Source organism: Elgaria multicarinata, chromosome 5 (assembly GCF_023053635.1).
Source record: "Elgaria multicarinata webbii isolate HBS135686 ecotype San Diego chromosome 5, rElgMul1.1.pri, whole genome shotgun sequence".
Lineage (NCBI taxonomy): Eukaryota > Metazoa > Chordata > Lepidosauria > Squamata > Anguidae > Elgaria > Elgaria multicarinata.
The window spans coordinates 20,005,389-20,029,443 of NC_086175.1; the positions used below are offsets into that span (position 1 = coordinate 20,005,389).

General features: G+C 47.0%; 1 protein-coding gene across 2 annotated transcripts; it reads right to left on the reverse strand.

Moving 5' to 3' along the window:
- Nucleotides 1–16,068: 16,068 nt before the first annotated feature.
- Nucleotides 16,069–19,137, reverse strand: LOC134399406 (uncharacterized). Of its 2 annotated transcripts, XM_063127429.1 has the most exons (3): nucleotides 18,550–19,137; nucleotides 17,764–18,423; nucleotides 16,069–16,494 (listed from the first exon to the last, which is right to left on the reverse strand). In XM_063127429.1, the coding sequence occupies exons 1-3, from the start codon at nucleotides 18,943–18,945 to the stop codon at nucleotides 16,069–16,071; spliced, it is 1,482 nt and encodes a 493-aa protein (XP_062983499.1). In that variant the 5' UTR covers nucleotides 18,946–19,137. The 2 variants fall into 2 exon arrangements, with proteins under 2 accessions (XP_062983499.1, XP_062983500.1); XM_063127430.1 differs by lacking the exon at nucleotides 16,069–16,494 and having other exon boundaries at nucleotides 17,362–18,423.
- Between the last annotated feature and the right edge of the window lie 4,918 nt (nucleotides 19,138–24,055).

Below are 24,055 nucleotides of genomic sequence, written 5' to 3' on the forward strand. Positions count from 1 at the left end.
GTGAACCGCCCAGAGAGCTTCGGCTGTGGGGCAGTATAGAAATGTAATAAATAACTAAATTTTAGCCATGGTTAGTGAGCCTAACCACAATGAGGTTAACAGGGCAGACGGTCTGGGGAAACGTGTGTCAGATGACACCGTTAACCACGGTTAAGCATTCCATTAAGCATTTTGTGGTTAAGCAGCAAGGTTTAGCATGTCGCCTGAACACGTGTACTTCGAAATGTGCCCTACTGCTTTAAAACATCTACGTCTGTGTTCACCTTATGTACATGGAACTCTGAATCCATGGCCCATTTGAGTTAGCTGGAAGACAAGCAGCTATTTCAATGTGCTTACATCAAGAACAAAAATAGCCGAGGAATCTAATCAAGTGTTTGTTAATTCTATGCCCTAAATGAAACGTATACCATGTAATATACAACATTTTTTGCAATTAAGGTGAAACTAACTGGCCACCCTGTCAGCGATGCCCTGATAAAGTTTTTAAGCCACCAAAACATGTGGGCATTTTTTATGCTGAAGTGTATTTTAATCACAGTTTAATCAGCATTAACAGTGATTACCTATTTATCAAATACCAATTTCGCTACAAAGCTTATGGAAATTTCCCCTACTCTGGTGATTCACAACTGTTCTTGGAGTACAATCATAAAAATTAATCATATATCTTTATTTTTCATGTGTGTTGGGGAACCAGCATAAAATAAACAAATACCAATTTAAGCATGTGGCTTAAAGGTTATTCAGACGTTACTCGTATTCCATAATGTACAGGAAATTGTTTAGAAACAGCAAAACATTTTACTTGAATACTTATCCATTGGCTGCCATGGCCACATTAGCTAACATACTCTTTGTCCTTATTGCGGGTTTACTGAAGATATGGATTTTTTTTTTAAAAAAATCATACTTCCAAAAGTTGCTACGGTAGCCCTCTTCATATCAGTATCATTGGATCATTATGTGAGCTGATATCCATTCGTTTCAATCAACTGATACCAGTTAGTCACTTTATAGATATTAAATACCAGCCCTGGCTTGCACTGGGATCATTTTTCGTAGTGAGAAAAATGAATAAACATGGTACACGTAAGAAAGTAGGGGCACATCTACACCAAGCAGGATATTCCACTATGAAAGCAGTATATAAAAGGCAGGAGCTACACTACTGCTTTATAGTGGTATTGAAGTGCACTGACAACTGTTAGGACCCATTGACACATACCATATACTGCTTTCATACCACTATATCCTGCTTGGTGTGGCTCCTGCCTTTTATATACCGCTTTCATAGTGCAATATCCTGCTTGGTGTAGATGAGCCCTAGATCAGCCTTCCCCAAGCTGGTGGCCTCCAGAAGTTTTAGAGCACAACTTCCAGCATTGCCTATGCTGGCTAAGAGCAATAGAAGTCTAAAACATCTGGAGGGCACCAGGTTGGGAAAGGATGTTCTAGGTTGGTCTTTAATGGTTAACAAAGTACTCCAAAGTTAGGCAGGGGGATAAGTGGGAGGGTAGACCCACTATCACATCTGGAGGCCTGCTGGCTTGTGTGTCCAGGGCAGAAGTTGCTCCTCCCCCATTTAACTTATTTTTTGGTTATGCCAGCTCCAGGCTTGGGGAACCCATAGGTTTCAGATCCAAAGCCAACAGTGCTCTGTCTCTGGAAAACCCCAAAATGTCCTGTTAAGTGTTTTCTTTCTGCTACCACTAGTGGGAGAACTGCTAATAGTGCCTTTCTGCCTGTGTGGGTGTAGTGGGGGCCTCTATTGTAGTAGAATTGCCCCCCCAGAGGAGCTTACATTGGGTGGACAGTGACCTCTGCTACATCCTAATCCACTCCCAACAACAGGATGGGAGGGACTTAGGATTCCATTGTAATTCTTTCTTCTTTTTTTAAATAACCAAACACAGTTCCATGTTTCTTTGCATACTGAGGCATGCATGTGCTTTAACTGTATTAACTGTATTATATACTTTAACTGTATTATTCTCCTTGATCTAACTGCAGCCTTTGACACGGTTGATCATGATCTTCTCTTAGATTCCCTTCATGACCTTGGATTTTGTGGCTCTGTCTATAACTGGTTTGCCTCCTATCTAGCGGGTCGCTCTTTCAGCGTGTTGACTAATGGCAGCTCGTCTTCCTCCTTTCCCCTTTCAGTAGGGGTTCCGCAAGGCTCGGTGCTTGGCCCGTTGTTGTTTTCCTTATACATGTTGCCCTTGGGCAAGCTTATTCAATCTCATGGTCTCCAATATCATCTGTACGCCGATGATACACAACTATATCTGTCATCTCCGGAACTTTCTCCTGATGTTCACGATCGTATCTCGGCATGTCTTTCAGATATCTCAGCTTGGCTGCTTCATCGTCGCTTGAAGCTTAACATGGCAAAGACTGAATTGCTTGTTTTTCCTCCTAAACCTTCTCCTCATCTCTCATTCTCTCTTACTGTCAATGATGTTACGCTTACTCCGGTCAAGGAAGCTCGTAGCCTTGGCTTTATCTTCGACTCCTCGCTCTCCTTTATTCCTCATATTGAGGCAGTAGCTAAATCTTGTCGATTTTTCCTGTATAATATTGCCAGGATTCGATCATTTTTGTCTGTCTCTTCTGCCAAGACGCTTGTTCATGCACTGGTTATTTCACGGTTGGACTACTGCAACCTTCTTCTCTCTGGCTTTCCTTCTTCTCACATCAGTCCGTTGGTTTCTGTTCACCACTCTGCCGCAAAGATCATCTTCTTAGCTCGCCGCTCCGACCATGTTACTCCGCTTCTGAAATCTCTTCATTGGCTTCCAATTCACTTCAGAATCCAATATAAACTTCTCCTGTTAACCTTCAAAGCTTTTCACGGTCTAGCTCCTTCCTATCTCTCCTCTCTCATCTCACACTATTGCCCCGCTCGTGCTCTTCGCTCCTCTGATGCCATGTTTCTCGCCTGCCCAAGGGCCTCTACTTCCCTTGCTCGGCTTCGTCCATTTTCGTCTGCTGCCCCTTACGCCTGGAACGCTCTTCCAGAACATTTGAGAACTACAAGTTCAACCACAGCTTTTAAAGCTCAACTAAAAACTTTTCTTTTTCCTAAAGCTTTTAAAACTTGATGTTGTGCAGACTTCTACTGTTACTTTCTACTGTTAGTTTTTCCCTACCCTGTGCCTGCTTACCCTTCCCTGTACCTGTTTGCATTCTCTTCCCCTCCTTATTGTTTTACTATGATTTTATTAGATTGTAAGCCTATGCGGCAGGGTCTTGCTATTTACTGTTTTACTCTGTACAGCACCATGTACATTGATGGTGCTATATAAATAAATAAATAATAATAATAATAATAATATTATAACTGTGCATGTTCATATACATGTTATGAAGTTGTTGTTGCTTTAAATAGTTGCTAGCTGTAACAGATTAAATACAGCATTTTTGAGCTTGTAGCAACATGGAGCAGAGAAGTCAATGAGGACTGGCGTCATTGTCCTTCTTAGAACAGATGTTGCATCCTTCAATGAGGGCCTATGTTTGGTCCTGTGAGGATAAATGTTATGTCTTGGAGTTTTTGTATTTTGCCTCTTAAATTTATATGTTTTGGGGGGGTGAACTTGCTTGCCTTCCCCCCACAAAACAAACTTTCTTTATCAGTTAGCTATTATTATTATTTTTAAAAGTTCCCAGCTATGATTTGGAGTGATATATTTATTTCAGAGTATTGTCAGCAATACTGAGATACACATTGCTGTAAGTTCCTCAAACAGGATACCATCTGCTTCTCTTTCATAGGTTCATTGTCCAGCTATTTTAAATTTGAAGTGTGATTTAGTTCTATTTACTTCTCACAATATTTTATGTTCTCTTATTTACATCATTAGCAAAATATGTGAACAATACTCCAAATACCCAGGCATCCTTTCCCCAACTTTCTTATCTGGAGCACCTGTTACTCCTTTCCTGGAGGGGATCTACACTAGTCAAGTTAGAACATGTCTTACCATTCTTAAGTGTGCGTTTGTTAGTATTTCACCACATGACATTCAGTTTGTGACGTTTTATTGTTGTCTGTTCTCCGGTTTTTATTTTGAACTTCTCTGAAATAAGTCGTTCTATTTGGTATGATGTGGCTGGTTTCATCATATTAAATGGGTTTCCTGTAGTTCTTAATTAGCAAATCTCATTCCTGGGGGCATGTTTATGTAATTTCCGTGCCCAAAGGTGGAGTCGTTTTTTTCTTTCAAGCCTCTTTTCTGCAGACATTTTTTAGTTTCACTTTTGGGAGGCTGCTTGCTGGTTTGTTTGCCAGTGGAGGATTCTCGGAGAGAAGAGGAAGTGGGAGGGGAAATTGGCAGACGGGGGGGAAAAGAACAAACGGATTTCTTTTCTTAGTGTTGTCAAAAGGAATGCATTCCCACAAAAAGAGAAAAGTAAGTAAATGTTTTAAAAACTGCTACGTTTTAAATCGTTCAAAAACAACACATTCAATGACTGTAAAAATGACGTTTCATATACTAGTGTAGATCCCCTCCTGGATTCAGACTGAAAAATTCCCATTCCCATAGCAGGCGCAGAGGTGAGTGAAAAGTTACAGCCTATCAGCACGACTGATTTTGTTAGAATACCTTGCTAGAATCAAACTTTAATAAAGGAATAAATGTTCCGTTTACTGCTCTATGAAAATTGTAGCTTAGGAGAGGGTAGCGATTTATTAGAGAAATATGGAAGAGGGATATCTTTATTTGGGGTGGGGGAACCATTGCTAGGTGTGCAGGCTGGTGCAGGAGCCTTGCAAGATGTGAAGGCTTCTGGAGCAAGACAAAAGTACTTGTGAGTAAGAGGAGCAGTAACTGCCATTGCCTACTTGCTCACTGGCTCTCTCCCAGCCCTCATCCATATGACTGCAGTGATGCTGTGCCTGGCAGTGTAAGCCACGGCACAGCCACATTTGCGCTCCTTCCCAGCATCTATATGGAAAGAGGCACAGTTGAGGGTTTCCAGACACTGCCATGCCTGCCCACCAGAGGTGCCTTGGAGCATCAGCGCCCCCTCTTTTCTGGTAAGTGGTTTTTTTAAAATGGGAAAGGTGTGTGTGTTTAAATAAATAAATAAAAATGGGGGTGGGGAGAGGAACGGGGCAGCCAGAGCAAGCTCAGAGGGAGGAGAGCCGCCTGCCCTGTTCCTCCCGGGTGCTCCTGGCAGCTGCCTCCCTGCTGCCCCATTCCTCTTCCTCCCATTCTTTAAAATATATTACTATGGAACCTGGGACTCCTTGTTTGCCCCCTTCCGCCTTTATTTTTTCTTTTCTTAAAAACACTCCAAGCCTGGCTCTGATCTAAAAAAAAAAGTTGGGGTAAATCCCAGACTTTTTAGAACGGAACTTTGGAGCTTTGCCCCTGGATCCCTTCGGAGTAGCAGCTGCATCATGTAGACCACCTGCCGCCACTCCAAAGCTACCCTGGGGTAAAGCACCCATGAGGACGAGCCCCCAGTCAAGCAAGTAGTAGCAATAAAGAGAAATAGAATGAGGAGTTGTTGAGAATGGAGGCAGGGAGCCCATTGAGGGTGTCTTGACCAAGAGGCCTCCAAAACCTGGAGACAGTACTGCTGGTGCCCTCCAACTGTTTTGGCCTACAACACCCATCAGCCACAGCCAGTATGGCTACTGCTCAGGAATCCTGGGGGCTCTGGGTCCAAAACAGACATTATTTAAATCTGTATCAAGTGGCTACATTTTTTTAAATTACTCTGGATTAAGTGTAAACTCCCCCCACCCCCGATCATAAATATTTCCCCTATATCCCCTACACTTGAGTCATGATCTGGATTGGCGGCCCTGCACCTACTATACTGTAGAAATGAAAAGTAAAAGAAAAATATGTAGATGCTAGATTTAAAGTAATGCCTGTTTTCGCCTGTAGTCCAAAACATCTGGAGATCATCAGATTGGGGAAGGCTCGTATAAGTAAACATTTATTTATTACATTTATATACCGCCCCATAGCCGAAGCTCTCTGGGCAGTTTATAAAAGTAGGATTGTGCCTTTAATAAATTTATATCCCACTCTTCTGCTCATAGATCACTACGAGCAGTTTACAACAATGAAATTGCAATACAATAAGAAAATAACATATTAAAAACCATGTAGTTTTTTTTTAAAAAAAACCCCACAACCATATCTACAGAAGCAGTCAAGAGAAAACAGTTTAAAAATAACAGCAGAAATTTCACATTAAAATCCTATTGAGGTGAAACTTTTTATTATTATTTTTGGCTGAAAGACAATAAATTGGGAGCCACCTGGATCACTTCTGGAACGGTATTCCAGAGGTCCTGTGTCACCCCGGGGAAGGCCCTGTCTCTAGCTCACACTCACTTCATGGGCATAGCCCAGGGTGAAGAAGACAAAGCAAGCAGAGACTCCATAACAGATTTTAAGCTTGCTCAAATTCATATGGGAGCACATACTGTTGAATTTTCTCAGCATTCTAACTGCAAAGTAATGGATGAGAGGCTTACTTTGCAAGACTACATGTATTCAGAAGTAATCCCCAATGGGTTCAATGGGACTTTCCCCCAGTTGTGAGTAAAGAGGGCTGCCTACACACAAGGCTACATGGTGGCTGTAGATCTGTGCCCCATTGGTTAGACCACACAGGCACAGGTTTGCAGTCACCGTTGGGCTTTCCCTGTGTGTAGACAGCCCCCTATACTCACTTACCTGGGGGAAAGTCCCATTGAACCCATTGGGGCTTACTTTTTCAAAGGGAGCAATGTCAATATGGCACTTTCACCGTGTAATGTCACTCCTTGGCCAATCCGGGGCCAACTCGGGTGTGGAGCCTGGTGGAAGGTGACCAGCGATTGGTCACCTTCCACCAGGAAGAGGGAGGGGGCAGCTCTGGGACCCAGATGGCTGCCCAGAAACCCCATGCTTCCTCCTGGGATTACCCATCGCCACCCTGGGAGAGGAGAAGTGTGGGGTTAAGGAGGGAGGCGGCACCAACCTGGTGCCGTGAAGACAGCCCCCTGGATTGCAGCATTAGGGAACAATCCTATCACCCCTAGATTATAGGATAGATTGAACTGCAGTGCTCCGACCATGGATCAGAATCTGTCCTCCCCACCGCTTTTCCTTGTAGCTGGTGCAGAAAGAAGTGCGCTGGCTGCCTCTCTGAGGTCACAAAGTAGGGAGATGAGGGGACTGGGAAAACCAGGATACGATGTATCCCAAAGCCTCCCCACTCTCCTTCCCTAATGCTCTGATGTGCCCCAGCTAAATGGGCAAAAAAACCCACCCCACCCATCTAGCCAAAATGCAGGGTGGGAGGAGTGCGGAGCCAAACATCTCTTCCACCACTACTCCCATCTGCACAGAATGCCCATAAACCTCTGAGTTTGGAGGCTTACAGCCATCGCCATAGGTTTGCACCCTAAATATTGTAATTTATTTATATTAAAAAATATATAAACCTCTTTTCACCTAAAAAAAGGCCTTAAAATGGCTTATATACATTAAAAAAATACTACAAAACAACATAATCAAAAATTAAGTACAAAAACGTCAGCACTATAAAAACTAGACCAACAGTACAGACAAAAATCAGCTCGAGAACCAGCCCTCACCAAATGTGCAATGTAACAGGTCCATCTTGACAAGATAATGAAATATTAATCCTGAGGGGACTGGATAACCCTTTCAGATAGGGAGTTCCTTAATCTGAGCCTTGCAATTTTTACTGATTATGAATTCTCTGATGCTTTAATATATCATTTTCTCAAAATGCAAATGACAACAATAAAAATGCTAGATTTTTAGTCTAGTCTAGATTCAGATTTGAGTCCGCCTTGGAGACATCATTGTTTTTACCTTGAATTGAACTTTAGCCATATGCCCAAACATATAATTGTTTGTGAACAATGAACATGTCCAATGTTGGGGAGATAAGCCTATAATTACCTAAGCTATTTTCATCAATGACCTCCTATTAGGCTTCAGAGCTGTTGGGCTAAATGTCAACGATCCAATATCTATCTAGACTCATTCAAAGAATAACTACCCTTCCATAGAATACACGTTAGCATGACTGTTCTGCTATTTATGAGATTTATATAGACATTCAGAGAATTTTTTCTCATAGGCCCATTGATAATATCTCCATTTACTAAGTGAATGGTGGAAGTTGGATTACCTCTGTGATAGGCCTTGGGTTTTGTGGGTCAACAAGAATGTGCTAGACTACACAGGGCTCCAGATCAACATTTATTACAAAAATGAATGGAACTAATTCAAGCATCTCCATTGTATAGTGTAATTAGAAGGAAAAGTAGCCCAAAGCAAACACATCTCGCATATTTAATTCTATATCTATATAGCTATTTATATCTGTATCTATATCGATGCTTTGATGTTTTAGCTTTTTTTCTTACAAGTTTCAAGGTGTAATAAAACATAAAAACTGCAACAAGAAACACAAAGGGCTGGATCCAGGTTGCAACTGGGCTGGTTGAAGTGTATTTCCCGGCCCCTTCCTCCCCACTGCAGCTCCTCCAGCCCCCTGAAAATTAGGGTGACCATATGTTCGGTTTGGCCCGGACATGTCCGGAAATGGGGGGGCCAAACTGAGTCCGAGGGGAATCCCATTTTATTCAAAATTGTCCGGGAAATGGTGCTGACCACCCCCCCCCCCCGCCCAGCCTTCCAACTGGGCCTCTGCTTCATCGAGGTGCAGCGGCGTCAACCAAGCAGAGGCTCGGACGGAAGCCTGGGAGGGCCTTAAAGTGCGCGTCTGTCCTTTTTGGTTTCCAAAATATGGTCACCCTATGAAAATGCTACCCAGAGGGGACTCTGCTGAATGAGATGAGTTGTCGTTTAGGAGGAAGAAGGAAACCCCAAATATTGGGTGCAGGGCCAGAGCTACTCTCCATTGGCAGGGCCCTTCTGCCAATCAAAGACAGATCTTGAATCCAACCCAATATCAATACAGTAGCCTAGGAACCAATAAAACGTAACAGGAGGAAGAGACATGCTGAAAGACTGATCAGAAGTCATTGATAGCTATCAGAACAGGACAGGCATAACCTGGCACCTAAAAAGTAATAACAAAGATCCAGGCAAACTAATATAGGGAGGGTAAATATTATATAGGTAGTGCCAGGTCTACACCAAGAAGGATATAACACTTTGAAAGTGGTTTGAAAATGGTATATGGAGCGTGTCATGGCCCTCAACATTTGTCAATACCATTATAAACCATTATAAAGCAGTAGTGTACATCTTGCCAAGGCCTTCTGTCTAGTTGTGCACACTAGTCCTTTACTCAGTTTTTTAAGGCCTACAAATCGTACCAGGTGTAATGGATCCCAGTAGCCCTCAAATTAGTGTCCCTCCTACCAGTGATCCTTTCCCCTTACACTGTCCATTGCCAGCTCCAGGTTTTTGAGGGCCTTTGGGCAAGACAACCTCAATTGGAGGCCCTCCTCCAATGAGCACCATTATCTGCTTTTCCTCCTCATCCTCTTGCTCATCATTGCTGCCACTTACTTTCTTGACAGGCAGAGGACCAGTGAGCAAGTAGGCCATGGCATCTACTCACTGCTACCATTGTCTGGGCAGGTAAACAAGTAGGCTGCAAAGGTGAGGAGGCAGAGCAAGTCTAAGGGCTCCTGTTAGTGGGACTCTCCCAGGGTGAAAGCCCTTGGCAAGTGCTTGCCTAACTATGGGCATGTCTACACTGGGTGATATCCCGGGGATTGTCCCTGTGCGTCCACATGACAAAAAGGGAATACCAGTAGCAGGGAGGGAAGATCCCTGCATTTCCCCAGGATATCATCCTACACTTTCTTTGCAGCTTTTCCCGCAATCCCAGGATGATCCCAAAGACCAAGGGTGGTGTGGTCAGCTGGCCCGGCTTCTTCCCTCTTCCCTGCGAGTAGTGGGTTCATCAGAGGGAAGAAGCCGGGATGGGAAGAGTCCAGGGCCATTGGGGGTGGGGTGGGGACCGGGGTCAGGGCTTTTTTTTTACTTACTTTTTCACTGGAGCGCAGGTGCACTCCAGCTCCTGTATTCTTAAAAAAAAAGTGGTGGGCACTGCATCCTCCTTCCTCCCTGGACATTGTGCATTGCGTTTGAATGCAGGGGGAGGATCTCCCAATCAGCATGTCGCAAGATCCTCCCCCCTCCCTCCCGGAATGCCAAAAGTGTAGACATGCCCCAAGTCTACTACTCCTGACACCAGCCCTGCTCCTGCCTATGCACAAGGAACTCTGGCACTTGTAGTTCTTGAGAGCATGTCACATAGAGAAGCACACATCTTCCTGTCTCTAAGACCTTTCCAGTTCACACATCTAAACAAAAAAAGCTTCCATTCACCTAACCCCACATATTTATCCCCCTTGAGGAACTTCCTATGATGGCAACTTCTGCAATGGAATTGCATGAGAATGCTGTGGGTGTTTTTCAGAAGAATATTTGCTGCTATTATATCCTGATGGTCTATATTTTGCTACATCAAAGGCCCCTAATGTTCAAGTGAATTCCAAGTCTCTACTCACCTGCCTTCCAAAACATATAACATGATCGGAAATCCCATGACTCAGCCATCTTGCTGAAACAAAGCTAGTCTAGATAGAGTCAGAGACTGGATGGAAGACTGTTAGGCCCATATATTGACCCACCTGGTTTAACCAAACAGTAGAGTACAATCTTCAGTTGTTATATACTGTTATTAAGAACCATTCTTAGAATGTATCCCCTTCTGTGCTTTTGTAAACTCAGGCCGTTGTTAGACCAGGGTTTAGCCCAGTGCAAGCCCTGACCCAGCCCCTGTGTGTCCAGATGACACACAGGGGATCCCGGGGTCAGGCAGGGGTCAACCCTCCTTTGGCCTGGGATAACCGGCACCGCTTGTGGCCCGGTATTTCCCATGGTCTCCACTGAGCCTGAGACCAAGGGCAAGTAGCCCGTTCCATCGCTTTTCCCGGCTACTGCATTTACTCGCAAGGAGCCAGGAAAAGTGGCAGACAGTGTGCAGCGCTCCACAGGAGTGCTGCAGCCATCAGGGCAGGGTGGGGAGATGGGGGAAACAGAGCCGGGGGGATTGGAGATCGCAGGCGGGGGGATTGTGGCCGGGGGGGTAATTGGGGGCAGGGGGGAGCAGGGAACCCTTTTTAAAAAACAACAACAAACTACCTTTATCGTTGGTGCGCTCCTGCGCACATGGCCCCTTTAAGATATAGAACAAAATGGCCAACGCAATAGGGCTTTCCTTTTTTTTTTTTTATAATAATTTTTATTCATTTTCAACACTATATAAACATAGATAAACATTTCCAAAATATAACTGAAACAAACACAATAAGAAAAAAAATACATCAAATATCTACTGCATACATATTGAATAATTGTTGAGTACAAATATCAAAAACTATTACATATGCCTTATCACACTACAACATCTTCATTCTTAACATAAAAGTGCACCCCCCACCTCGGGATCATTCTTGAGTCCAAAATCTAATCATTTCTTCTGCTGGTGGTTTCCCACTTCCCTTAGTAAACACGAACACTAGGAACTGTTTCCAAATTCCTTCGAACTCATTTATTTTAGTTACGCCTTTTCTCCACTTAATATTGCATGTCAGTTTATCATTAATGGCTATGTCCCATACTACTTTATACCATTCCTCAATAGAATATTCCCCTTGGATCTTCCAGTTCCTAGCTATCATCAATCGTGCTGCAACCAAGGGCGTTACTAGACGAGGCTCTAGCGCGCGTTACCTTCCGCAGTCACGTCGAGGCTTCCAGATGACGTTCACGAGGATCCGCCGTTATCCCGCGGTGAAGCCTCTTTCTCCCGACTTTAAAAAAGTGAGTTTTAGGACGCCTTTTCCTGCTGTCCCGCGGTAATTCGGAGTACGTGTGGGAGGATGTGAGGTCACTGCGGTCCGCACTGGGCAGGAAAAGGCGTGCTAAGGGGGAGTGGTCAGCGGCTTCGGTCAAGCCGCCTCCGCCATTTGCGCGCAGTCCGGCAGCTGGGGCAGCGCGGCGGAGCGGCTTTTTTTTTTTATTTCCCCAGTGACAGTTTGCGCAGGAACGGAGGACCGGAAAAGTGGCTGGTGACTCCTTGCGGTGGGCAGCTACCGTGGCCGCATAATGGCGGTGCTGTACGCTGCCTGTTAGTGTGGGTACCAGGCTGGCAGAGGGCAGAGCTGTTTGTGGGCTGCTGCCATGGCTACGGCCAGATGTGGGTTGGCTCCTTGGGATGGGGCACAGGGCACAGAGGCGGTCATCGCCGCCGACACCTCAGAGGCATGATGGGAGATGTAGGCACAGAGTGGCCATGCAGAGTGCCCATGCAGATGTAGGGTCAGGAGAAGGCGTGCTTAGGGGAGTGGCCAGCGGCTTCGGTCAAGCCGCCTCCACCATTTGCGCGCAGTCCGCCAGCTGGGGCAGCGCGGCGGAGCGGCTCTTTTATTCCCATAACTACATTTCGCGCAGGACCGGAGGACCGGAAAAGTGGCTGGTGAGCTACTGTGGGTGTGGGTGGGCAGCCAGCTGGAGGGAACCGGCTGCCAGAGGGCAGCAAGCGAGGGTGGGCGGTCATCTTCCAGCGGCCACCCGGCAGCAGGTGAGGGAAGCCCCTTTAAAATGGTTCACTGCACTCCCCTGCCCTTCCGATGCGGAAAGTAACGAGCCCCGTTCTCTCTGCTTAGCCCCTGAATAGGTATCAGGCATGGGGCCAAAAGGGCGGGGCATGACATGGAGACACCAAGAGATCCTAGATGTGCTGGACATTTGGGGAGAAGAAAGGATTCAGCAGCAGCTGAGGGCTAGCCACCGCAACTTTAATGTGTTTGAACAAGTGGCACGGGAGATGGCCAGGAGAGGCCATGACCGAACCGCCAAAGAGTGTCGCACTAAAACCAAGAGCTTGCGGTCAGAGTACCGGCGTGTAAGGAACCATAATGAGAGGTCAGGCAACAATGCCACCACGTGCCCCTACTATGACAAATTACATTCCATTCTCCGTGGGGATACCACGACGCGCCCCAAACGCGTGGCAAGCAGTCTGACAATTACTCGGACACAGTCCACACGTGTAACTTCCCGAGCCACTCAGCCACCACCCTCTCTTCCTGTGGGCTCCCAGGACATGTGTGAGGACGCCAGCGAAACCACCTCACTCAGCAGGGATGTGGACGAAGACACATCAGCTGGTGAGTGTGCCCGTCTGCCTCCCCAAGCCCACCCCTACACCTCCCCACCAACTTCGGCAATGGGACTGCAGAGCCACCCCCAAGGCTTGCTGGTAGGGGGCGGGAGGTGGGGGCACCAGCACAGCATCCCATGCCAGTGGGAATCCTCTCTTCTCCACGCAAAATGCCTGGAGGAGGGGGGCCTGGAAGGGCTGCATTTGAGGCCCCTGCATCTCTGGGGAGGGGAAGCTGCCCTTCCCCCTACCTCCAATGATTTCTCCTACATGCCACCAGATGATGAAGAATCCAGTAATGTAGCTGCAGACTCTGACAGCGAAGCAGGTGAAGGCACCAGCAGCCAGACTGGACGGAACTGTGAGTATGTGCCCACCATACAGCATCCCCACAACCATGGGCATTGATCCTTGGTAGAGGGTGGACTGGCAAATGGTGAGGTATGAGTGTGACATAGGCCTGACTTTGCCTTGACAGGCCCCCCACAACCCACTGAAGGTGGCTCCAGGGACAGCCCAGATAGAGGACGTGCTCCTGGTGAGTACTCTGCACTCCTCAGGTGTGCATGTGTGCTCCTGCAACCACTCAGACATGCTGGGCACATGGCAGCACTAACACACAGGTGTGTGGCCACATGTAGGTAGGCAAGGATCTACACGGCACCCTGGCAGGTGCCCTGTGCTGAATGCCCTGAATGGGGGAAGGTGCAGTTAGTGTGGTGGGTGGGTGTGATTGAACTGCCTTCAGTCCATCACACCAACAGGAGGGGAGCAGTGGGGGAAGATCTTGGGAAGGAGCCTGCAATTCCCCAGATGCACCAAGGTCGATGCTGTGGGAGTGGGAGTGGGAGTCAGCATTCCTCAGCCATGGGAACGGCTCTCACAGATAACAGAACAGCAGAAGTCTGGGGCTGGAATGCAATGTTGTGAGTTAGCCACCCACCAGCACCACTGCCAGCTGCTTAGTTGCTAAGGGCAGTTCTAGGCGCACAACCACACCCTTTCGCTGCCAGGCAGGAAGGGGCACTTCACCTGCTGTGCCCTCTTGTGCAATTGGGCGGCTAGATGTGCAGCAGTGTGCTTGCCCAAGGTGGTGGTGTATCTGTATGGCACTGCACACTCCACCTGATCCTCACCTCCCCTGTTCAGTGCTGCCGCATGTGTCTGAATAGCCAACCTTCTCCACACAGATCCAGGGGTGGCAAACCCCAGGGCCACCCTGTCACCTGCCTCTCGCCTTGCAGAGATTCGCAACCGTCGCTCCCAGAGGAGAGGAGGAGATGCTGCTCTGGAGATCATGCGCCAGGCAGCAGCAGACAACGCCCGCATCCTCCAAATCCTTGAGCGTGACTCTGAGAACTTCAGCGAATATCTGGACATCGCAAGGCAGCAACTCCAAGTAGATGCTGAAAATGGGGCAGCAATGGTGCGCTGTGTGGATAGGGTAGCCACCTGTCTGGAGGAGCTGGTCGGTGGCATGCGTGGTCTGAGGACTGGCCCCCCTAGGCATAGGGATCGCCCTGTGAGGGCACTGCCTCTTACTGGCCCACAAACTGGTGGAGTGAGAGGCAGGGACCCAGCGGAACACTTACTCCCTGGCCCACTCTGGGAGGAGGCTCCCGAACCCCCACCCCAGAGGGAGGAGACCCCATCCCCACCCCAGAGAGAGGAGACCCCATCCCCACCCCAGAGGGAGGACACCCCATCCCCACCCCAGAGGGAGGACACCCCATCCCCACCCCAGAGGGAGGACACCCCATCCCCACCCCAGAGGGAGGACACCCCATCCCCACCCCAGAGGGAGGACACCCCATCCCCACCCCAGGAGCAACCTCTTTGTGCCCCATCCCAGGGGGGGAAAGGCAGGGCAAAAGGCAAGGCAGCCCCACCGGCTGGGGGGGCTCAGACCAGGGCCAAGGCAGCCCCACCGGCTGGGGGGCCTGAGACCAGGGCCAAGGCAGCCCCACCGGCTGGGGGGACTCACGGCAAGGGTAAGGCAGCCCCACCGGCTGGGGGGGCTCAGACCAGGGCCAAGGCAGCCCCACCGGCTGGGGGGCCTGAGACCAGGGCCAAGGCAGCCCCACCGGCTGGGGGGACTCACGGCAAGGGTAAGGCAGCCCCACCGGCTGGGGGGGCTCAGACCAGGGCCAAGGCAGCCCCACCGGCTGGAGGGCCTGAGACCAGGGCCAAGGCAGCCCCAGCAGCGGTGGGGGGGAATGGAAAGGCCAGGAGCAGGCACCTGGAGCCTGCAGCACCTCCCCCTGCAGTGCCTGGGGAACCACACAGCCCACCTGCCAAGCAGCAGCGCAGGGAGTGGCCGAAGCGTAATCCCAAGGAGCGCCAGCCCTACTCCCCATGAAGGGGGGAAGGTAGTATTGAGTGTGGGGTGGAGTGGGGTGGGGTGGCTCACCATTCCTCCTACTCCTGCCAGGGACCCTGGCCAAGCACTGCATAGAAGCGCACACACACCTTTAAGCAAAATATATTAGATTTATTTTTTTTTATAAACATTAGAAAATTTGTACTTCTTTATAACAACAACAAAGAAAAGCTTTATTTTTATGAAAACCATTATTTTCTAACACATTAATAAAAAAATAAAAACGCCACAGTCAGGGGCCTTGCTGCTCGTGAGCATCCTGCCTGCAGGATGTCTTTATGGCCCGGACGTCCCGCTCCAGGCGGGTGACCCTCCGTTCCAAGGAGCGCACTGCGAAAGGAAAGATGGTATTAGTGATGTATGCTGCAGCACCCCCCCATGAGCACACCAAACACTAGAGTCACTACTTACTTGTTCTGCGCACCGCCCCCTCTAAGCGGCTGAACGACCGCATGAGGTCTGGAGTGACAGCCACAGCAGCTCCATCACCTGTCACAGAAAAGAAGGGGTGTTGAGGAGGTGAGGGATGGGAGTGGGGAGTGCACAACCAGAACTGTAGTGAGGGAGTGGGTGGGCAGGTGGAATGGTGCACAACCTGGCAGGGAGGAGGCCACATACGTGTTCATTTGGATGCCACTAGACTGATGTGCACCACTCCCTCTCCAATGAATGCAGCCTCTTCCCCAAGCCCCCAAACAGAAGGTGCGTGGAACCAGCACCAACCCCTGCTTGTGGTAGGGCTGTGGACTTACCAGGTGGTGCGGTGGGTGGGCTGCAGGGAGGTTGCTCTGGGGGGGCCGCCTCAGGAGGGGGGCCTCCCTCCCCACTGCCCTCCTCTGCTGGGTGCTGCTCCTCCTCAGCTGCAACAGGCTCCTCCTGGCACACAGCCCGGAGGCGGGCACGTTGAAGCCCTGTGAAGGTAATAGGCAGGTATGCATCAGTTAGTGGGCCAGGACATTCATTGCGCAATGAGATGCCACATTGGAACCCACATTACATGGGCATGGTAAGCAGTTCTAGGGGCCACTGCCTACATGGAACCAGGATGGGGGATGGGCTTTGCACCTGGCTGCCAACATGCATTATACATGGGCTGGGATGGAGAAATGACAAGTTGGCCAAGGCACTGCCATGAGGCTGAGTGCAACCACCACACAGAGGGGCAGGCAATGATTATAGCAGGTGGTGCAGGGCAGCTTCAGCATGGCTGCAGTGTTGGGGGATGGGGCACAGTGATACAAAGGGTACTTACTTGTTGGGCGGCGCTCCTCCCACGAGGGTCGCCCAGCCCGATCCCACAACTCGTGCAGGAGGGTGTAGAAGGGGGGCTGGGCTCTCCTAGGAGGGCTACCCCGGTAGCACTCCAGAGCCTCAAAGAAGGCCGCCTTTAGGCCTTTAAACTTGCTCCTGCACTGCTCAGCAGTGCGGGAGTAGCCCGCGATGGAGAGGCTCCTTGCAGCCCTCCTGAAAATATCAATAGTCTGGAGGCTGGAGCTCCTCATGAGGCGCTCCGACCTTCCAGACTGCAGGAGGAGCTCAAGGAGCATCTCCATCTCGGGCTCCTGCCAGTAGGCGACCCTCCGAGGCTCCATCTTGACCGGGGTAGGCCTGACGTACGCGCCCCCTGTTGACGTTTTTCGGAACTGCGTACATGCGCAAAGAAGCGGCCGATACGCTCCCCCTGTTGACGTTTTCCGAGATTGCGGACGTCCGCAAATAAGCGGACGATGGTGATAAGCACGGTTTGCCCTTCGGGCTACATTTAGGATGATTTCACGTTGCGCAGTTTGACTGGAGTTTATTATTATTACTAATTTATATAGCACCATCACTGTAGATGGTGCTGTACAGAGTAAACAGTAAATAACATGCATGTGGGCGTACATAGCATATATATTATTGCATACATGTGGGCGTACATAGCATATATATTATTGCATACATGTGGGCGTACATAGCATATATATTATTGCATACATGTGGGCGTACATAGCATATATATTATTGCATACATGTGGGCGTACATAGCCTAGAGTTGATTGCACACAAGTGGGCATACGGCTGTTACTCTGGGGTAAAGGACTGGAAGGACTGCACAGGGGAAGAAGCACAGTCCAATTTTATGAGGCAGGCTGTCAGCGGCGGTTAGCCCACAGGAACTCTCTGACAGCATCCCGCACCTTGTGCCCTTCCCGGGTGTGGCGATTGGCCTCATTGACGTAGGGCTCGCCCAGAGTAGCCAGCTCAACAGAATTGTGCTCCGCCGCCTCCACGAGCATGGCGTGCCCCTTGGTTTCGCAGATGTTGTGCAGGATGACGCAAGCACTGATGACCGAAGGGATGTTTTCTTCGGCCAGCTCCAGGCGCACGCCTATGCTCCGCCACCTCCCCTTGAGGCGGCCGAACGCCTGCTCCACCACAAGGCGTGCTCGCCTAAGACAGCGGTTGAAGTGGGCTTGCTGTGGAGTGAGTGCCCCACCATAGGGTTTCATCAACCACTCACGCAAAGGGTACGCGCCATCCGCAATAACGAGGGGTGGAATCTGCTGGCCGTGCAATCTGATTGTTGGATGGGTAGGCACGAAGACACCTGCATCCATCGTCTCACAGAGGCCTGAGTTGGCAAAGACATAGGCATCATGGTTCTTGCCGCTCCATCCTATTTCCACATTGATGAACCGCCCCTTGTGGTCGCAGGTCCCCTGCAGAATCATGGAGTACTCATCCTTCCTGTTTATGTATTCTGAGGCTTGGTGTATCGGAGATTGGAGAGGAATATGGCTGCCATCCACCGCGCCCACACAATGAGGGAACCCCAGCTCCCCAAAACCATGCATGATCTGTGGGGCAGAAAACACAAAGGGCATATTAGTGACAGCGCCATTGTTCCGAAGTTGCGGACCTCCGCAAAAGTGAGTGCCTGTTCCCAGCGCATTCCCCCACCCCATCCCCCATCCCCCACTCACCTCTGCCACGTTCCCAATCTTGACTGTACGAGCTAGGAGGGTCACTTCCATGGCAAAGCACACCTCCAGGACTATTTGTGCCGCCGTAGAGCAGCCTACCCCGAACTGCTCTGCTGTGGTCCTGTAGACGCAAGGGGTAGCCAGCCTCCATAGGGTGATGGCTAGGCGTTTCTCCACTGGGATAGGTCTACGCATGACAGTCAACCTCCTGTCCAGATGCGGCCGCAACTCCTCCACGATTTCAAAAAAGGTGCCCCTGCTCATGCGGAAATGGCTCAGCCATTGCTCATCGTCCCACTCCTTCAGGACAAAGTTCTCCCACCAGTCCTTGCTCCTCGGCCGGGCCCAGAAGCGGCGGCGTGTCTCGCGGACGTAGTCGCCATACGCGGCCAGCATGGCTAGCCTCGTTCAGCAGAGGGCGGCCCGCAGCTTGCTGCGGCGGAGTAGCCACCTCCCCAGTTGTTCCCGCAACTGCCGCCGCCTGGCAGCCACCTGTGCACGGAGGCGCTGATACTCCGACAGAAGCAAGATCAGCATGGCTATGGCCGCGCAAAGATCGTCACGGTCCTCGTCAGGGAGCATAGTTGCCCTCTCGGGTTGGCTATCGTTTCCCGCACAGACGCGCACACACAGCCACCTCTGCTGCCCTGATATGCTGCATCCGGACAATGCGCTTCCGCTGGCGCAGCTGTTTCTGCCAGATGTGGGTTGGCTCCTTGGGATGGGGCAGAGGGCACAGAGGCGATCATCGCCGCCGACACCTCAGAGGCATGATGGGAGATGTAGGCACAGAGTGCCCATGCAGACGATTGACCTCGGGTCATATGACACCCGCCACGACCCCCATCAGGAAGTGAGCGCATCAATGTTGACCCTCAACAGCACCAGCAGCACTTCGGCTGGCACTGGCACTGCCGCCGCTGCCGCCGCCAGGGCCGGCGGCGGCATCGCTGACGGCTGCGCAAGTTTGCGGTCTTTCGGACGTGCGCAAACCGTGCAGCGAGCGAAAAAAAAAGCCGCGGCAATCAGGCCGGTGTGGCTGCGCAACCGTTCTCGCGGCGGCAGCAGCACAACCGGCGCAAACTTCCGCCACAAATCGAAGGCAGGTGTGGATGATGAGGCGTCACGGCTGAACGGGAAAAGCCGCTTTCACCGCTCCTCAACGACGGAACACCCGGTACGTCTAGCAACGCCCCAACAAACTCGATATCAGCTCTATAGTTCCTTTTCCACACTTTATATCTTCAAATAGTGACAGCAATGCTATTTTTGGTGTTTGTTCTATTTTCATTCCCACTATTTCTTCAATTTCTGAGAACACCATCTTCCATAATCTTTGTACATATTTGCATTGCCACCACATATGTAAATACGTTCCTTTTTCCCCACATCCTCTCCAACAATTTGCTGAGTGTTGATCACTTATCTTATTCAATCTAACCGGGGTTAGGTACCACCTCCATAAAATTTTAAAATAATTCTCCTTTATTCTTACTGATAAACTTCTCAACACTCTTTGTTTCCATAGTCCCTCCCAGCTCTGTCGCCCTATTTGTATCTTCAAATCTGATTCCCAAACCATTTTCTCTGTATTCTCTCTAAACTCCTTCTCTAGCAATATTTTATATATTTCACTCATTAATCCTTTTGAAGCTATACTACCTCCTTTTCCTTTCTCCTTACTTACTACTAATTCTTCAAACCTCGTCATCTTTCTGCACATTCTATTATCTTTAATCCACTTTTTATTCCATTGTTCTAATTGACCATATTCTAGCCAAGATAGCTTCTTCTCCTTTAACAAATTTTCCATATCCTCTCTTGTTTTAATATCTCTTACCCAATCCTTTAATTTTATTTTATTTTTCTCTTTTAATATTTTACATAATCTGCCCTTTAGATCCTCTGGGAAATTCTTTAACATTATTATCGGTGCTAAGGGAGAGTTGCTCGGAAGCAGCTTCCCTTTAAATTTACTCCAAATTTCCCATTGAGTCCTCAGAAGTGGATTATCTATACTTCCAACCCACTTTCTTCCTCCATCTTTAAAAAAAACATTCTCCAAATTCATCTCTACCTTACTTATGATTTTTTCTTCCATCCAATATAAATCTCCTACTCCCATAATTGCTTCTACAACATGTCTTAATCTATTTGCTACGTAGTATAATTTTATGTTTGGGAGACCCATTCCCCCCTTTTTTTGGCTTAGGTACCAATTATTTTTATTCACTCTTGCTCTCTTTTCTCCATTACAATATTTATTAATAATATTTTGCCAACTTTTTATCTCGGTTTCTGATATTTTTATAGGTAACATCCTAAATACAAAATTAATTTTAGCTAATATCTTCATTTTTATCAAAGCTATTCTCCCAAACCAAGATAAATTTAATCTTTTATATTTCTCCAATTTCTCTAGTACCTCCTTCTTTAACCTCGTTAAATTTTCCCTTTCTAAATTCTCTAGATTTTTTGTAATTTTAATTCCCAAATATTTAATCTCGTTCTTAACTTTCAATTCCATTCCCTTAAATTCCCAATCCTTTTCTTCCTTCTTAGTATAGTTAAACAATATCATCTCTGATTTAGACCAATTTATTTTTAACCCTGTAATTTCCTCAAATTCCCTCAACTGATATTTAATTCTTTCTAATTTTCTTAATGGATTCTTAATGGTCAATAAAGTATCATCCGCAAACATGTTTAGCTTTATTTCCCTTACCTCTCCAATTCCTTCTAACTCTTTATCCTCCCTTAGTGCCTTCGCCAAAACTTCCATAACCATTACAAAAAGGACCGGCGAGAGCGGACATCCTTGTCTTGTTCCTCTGGCTAGTCGTATCTTTTCAGTAAGTCCGTCATTTACCACCACTACCGCCGTATTTTGGGAATATAGCTGTTCTATTACATTTTTAAATTTATTTCCAAATCCCAATTTATCTATAATACTCTTTAGTGCCTGCCAGCTCACACAATCAAAAGCTTTAAAAATATCTAATGCCATAATACCTGCCTTAATATTTGCTTTTTTTATTACATTTATTACATTTAAAACTCTACCCACTAAATTATGCATATGCCTTCCTACCACAAACCCACATTGATCTGCTCCTATATATTCTGCCAAAAATTTATTTAGTCGTTTGGCCATAATAGATGTAAAAATTTTAGCATCCTGATTTATTAAAGAAATAGGTCTATAAGAATCGGGATTAGTCAAGTCTTTATCTGGTTTTGGGATCAGAATTATCACTGAATGTTCCCATGATTCAGGTATCTTCTCTCCTGATAATATCCTATTATAAAGTTCCATTAATTTTGGAACTAAACAATCTTTGAAGACCTTATAATATTCTGGACCCAAACCATCTGCTCCTGGTGATTTACCCACTTTTAACTTATCAATAACCTCTTCAACTTCTCTTTGAGTTATTACTGACTCCATTAACTCCTTATATTCTGATTTTATTTCCTTCTTTATAAACCTTCCAATATACTCCTCCACCTTTTCTTGTTGAATTTCTTTACCCTTGTACAATTCCTGATAAAATTCCTGAAAAATTTTTATTTTAGCTTTCATTGCATGACAATAATTCCCTCGGCTATCTTTCAACGTTTCTATCCCATTCCTCCCTTTTTCTTTTTGTGTGAGCTTGGCAAGCAACCTCGAGTTCTTATCACTATTTTCAAAATATTCCCTTTTCATATACATTAAATTCTTTTGAATCTCTTCTATATTTAAGTTTTCTAATTGTTTCTTCTTAGCTTGTATTTCCACTAATTTATATTTATCTTTACTTCGCCAATATCTTTCCTCCAAGTTTTTAATTTCTATCTCTAACTTTTCCTGTTCTGCACGTTGTTGTCTTTTTAAACTACATGTTTCTCTAATACAGATTCCTCTTGCTACAGCCTTCATGGTGTCCCAAATGACTGACCCAGCTGTTCCTCCTTTTTCATTAATTTCCCATGACTCCGACAGTTCCTTCCGAATTTTATCTACTATTTTATTGTATTTCAATATCTTTGTGTTCAACTTCCATCTATATGCCTCTTTATAATCTTTCTTAACTGTAAATTCTAAACTTAACAAGGCATGATCAGTTACTTTTATTACCCCCATTTCCATTTTACAAATCCTTGTTGCAAAGTCTTTTGAAACAAATATATGATCTATCCTGGAGTATGTATGATGAACTGGGGAAAAGTATGAAAATCCAGGCCTATTCCCGTTAAGTAAATGCCACGAATCTAAATAATCATTTTCTTTTACTAATTTATTCAATATAGTCATATTATTCCTCTTTTCAGCATTAGTGGGATTTGACCTGTCCCATTTATTATCCATAACCATATTAAAATCCCCAGCTAATATAGCATACCCCTCCTTAAATTCTTCTATTTCTTTAAACAACTTTATAAAAAACTCTCTATGCCTCTCATTTGGGGCATAAACATTAATCAAAGTATAGACCTTTCCCTCAATTTTACCTTTTAACATAAGATATCTACCCTTATCATCCTTTTTTACCTCTTCTAATGTAAACCCACTTTTTTTTGAAATCAAAGTGGCCACTCCATTTTTTTTGATGTCCCTAATGACTTTTCATAATAGGCTAACCACTTTAATTTTATCATATTCGAATTCTCGGAGCCTTGGTGTGTCTCTTGGATCATTATAATATCTGATCCCTCTTTATTAAGCATTTGTTCTATTCTCTTCCTTTTCACGACTGCCCCTAAACCTTTAACATTGAGTGTTGATACCTTTATCTTTTTATCCATAATCACCCTTTTGAAATCTCTTCCGATCCCTTGTGCTCAGCAATTCAAACTTGCTTACATAAAAACACAAACTCCATACATAAAACCCCCACCCTCCTACCCCAGTCCCTCCTCCCCTACCTTCCCCCCCTCCCCACCCCCCCACTCTAATCCCCCCCCATATCCCCGTGAGTCTAGTACTCCAGCCATCTACTTTAAAGGGGGGGGGAGGCAGTGCTGTGCCTGGCCGGCAGGTTTCTATATTAGCATTTCTATTTGCAATTATCTCCAAACATAATTAACAATTCTCTTACTCTCCAGATGTCCCAGCCTCATTCCCTCCCCCACCCACTCCAGCCCCATCTGCTTCCCCATCCAGACCCAGCCTCTTCAGCAAATCTTTACCTTGATCCAATGAGGTTACTCTGTGTTCCCGCCTCCCATATGTAAATCTTAAAAAAACCGGGTAACCCCATGCATAAGGAATTTTATTCTTCATTAATGTTTCCGTTATTGGTTTAAGACTACGTCTCCAATTTAATGTGTGTTGAGAAAGATCATTGTAAATTTGCACTGGTTTGCCTTTACACTGTATCTGAACCTTAGATCTCAATTCTTTCATAATTTGCTCTTTTTTGTAATAGTTACCAAATTTCACCAATATGTCTCTAGTCCCTTTGTAGTTTTGCTCCCCCACACGGTGGACTCGGTCCAGATCCGATCCATCTATTGGTATGTC

Excerpts from the sequence above, each read along its gene's own strand:
- LOC134399406 (XM_063127429.1), bottom strand. The coding sequence starts at position 18,945 with ATGCTGGCCGCGTATGGCGACTACGTCCGCGAGACACGCCGCCGCTTC. Across the intron at positions 18,424-18,549 it reads AGATTGGGAACGTGGCAGAG|ATCATGCATGGTTTTGGGGA; the intron begins GTGAGTGGGGGA and ends TCTGCCCCACAG. Across the intron at positions 16,495-17,763 it reads ACACCCGGGAAGGGCACAAG|GGCTTCAACGTGCCCGCCTC; the intron begins GTGCGGGATGCT and ends TTACCTTCACAG.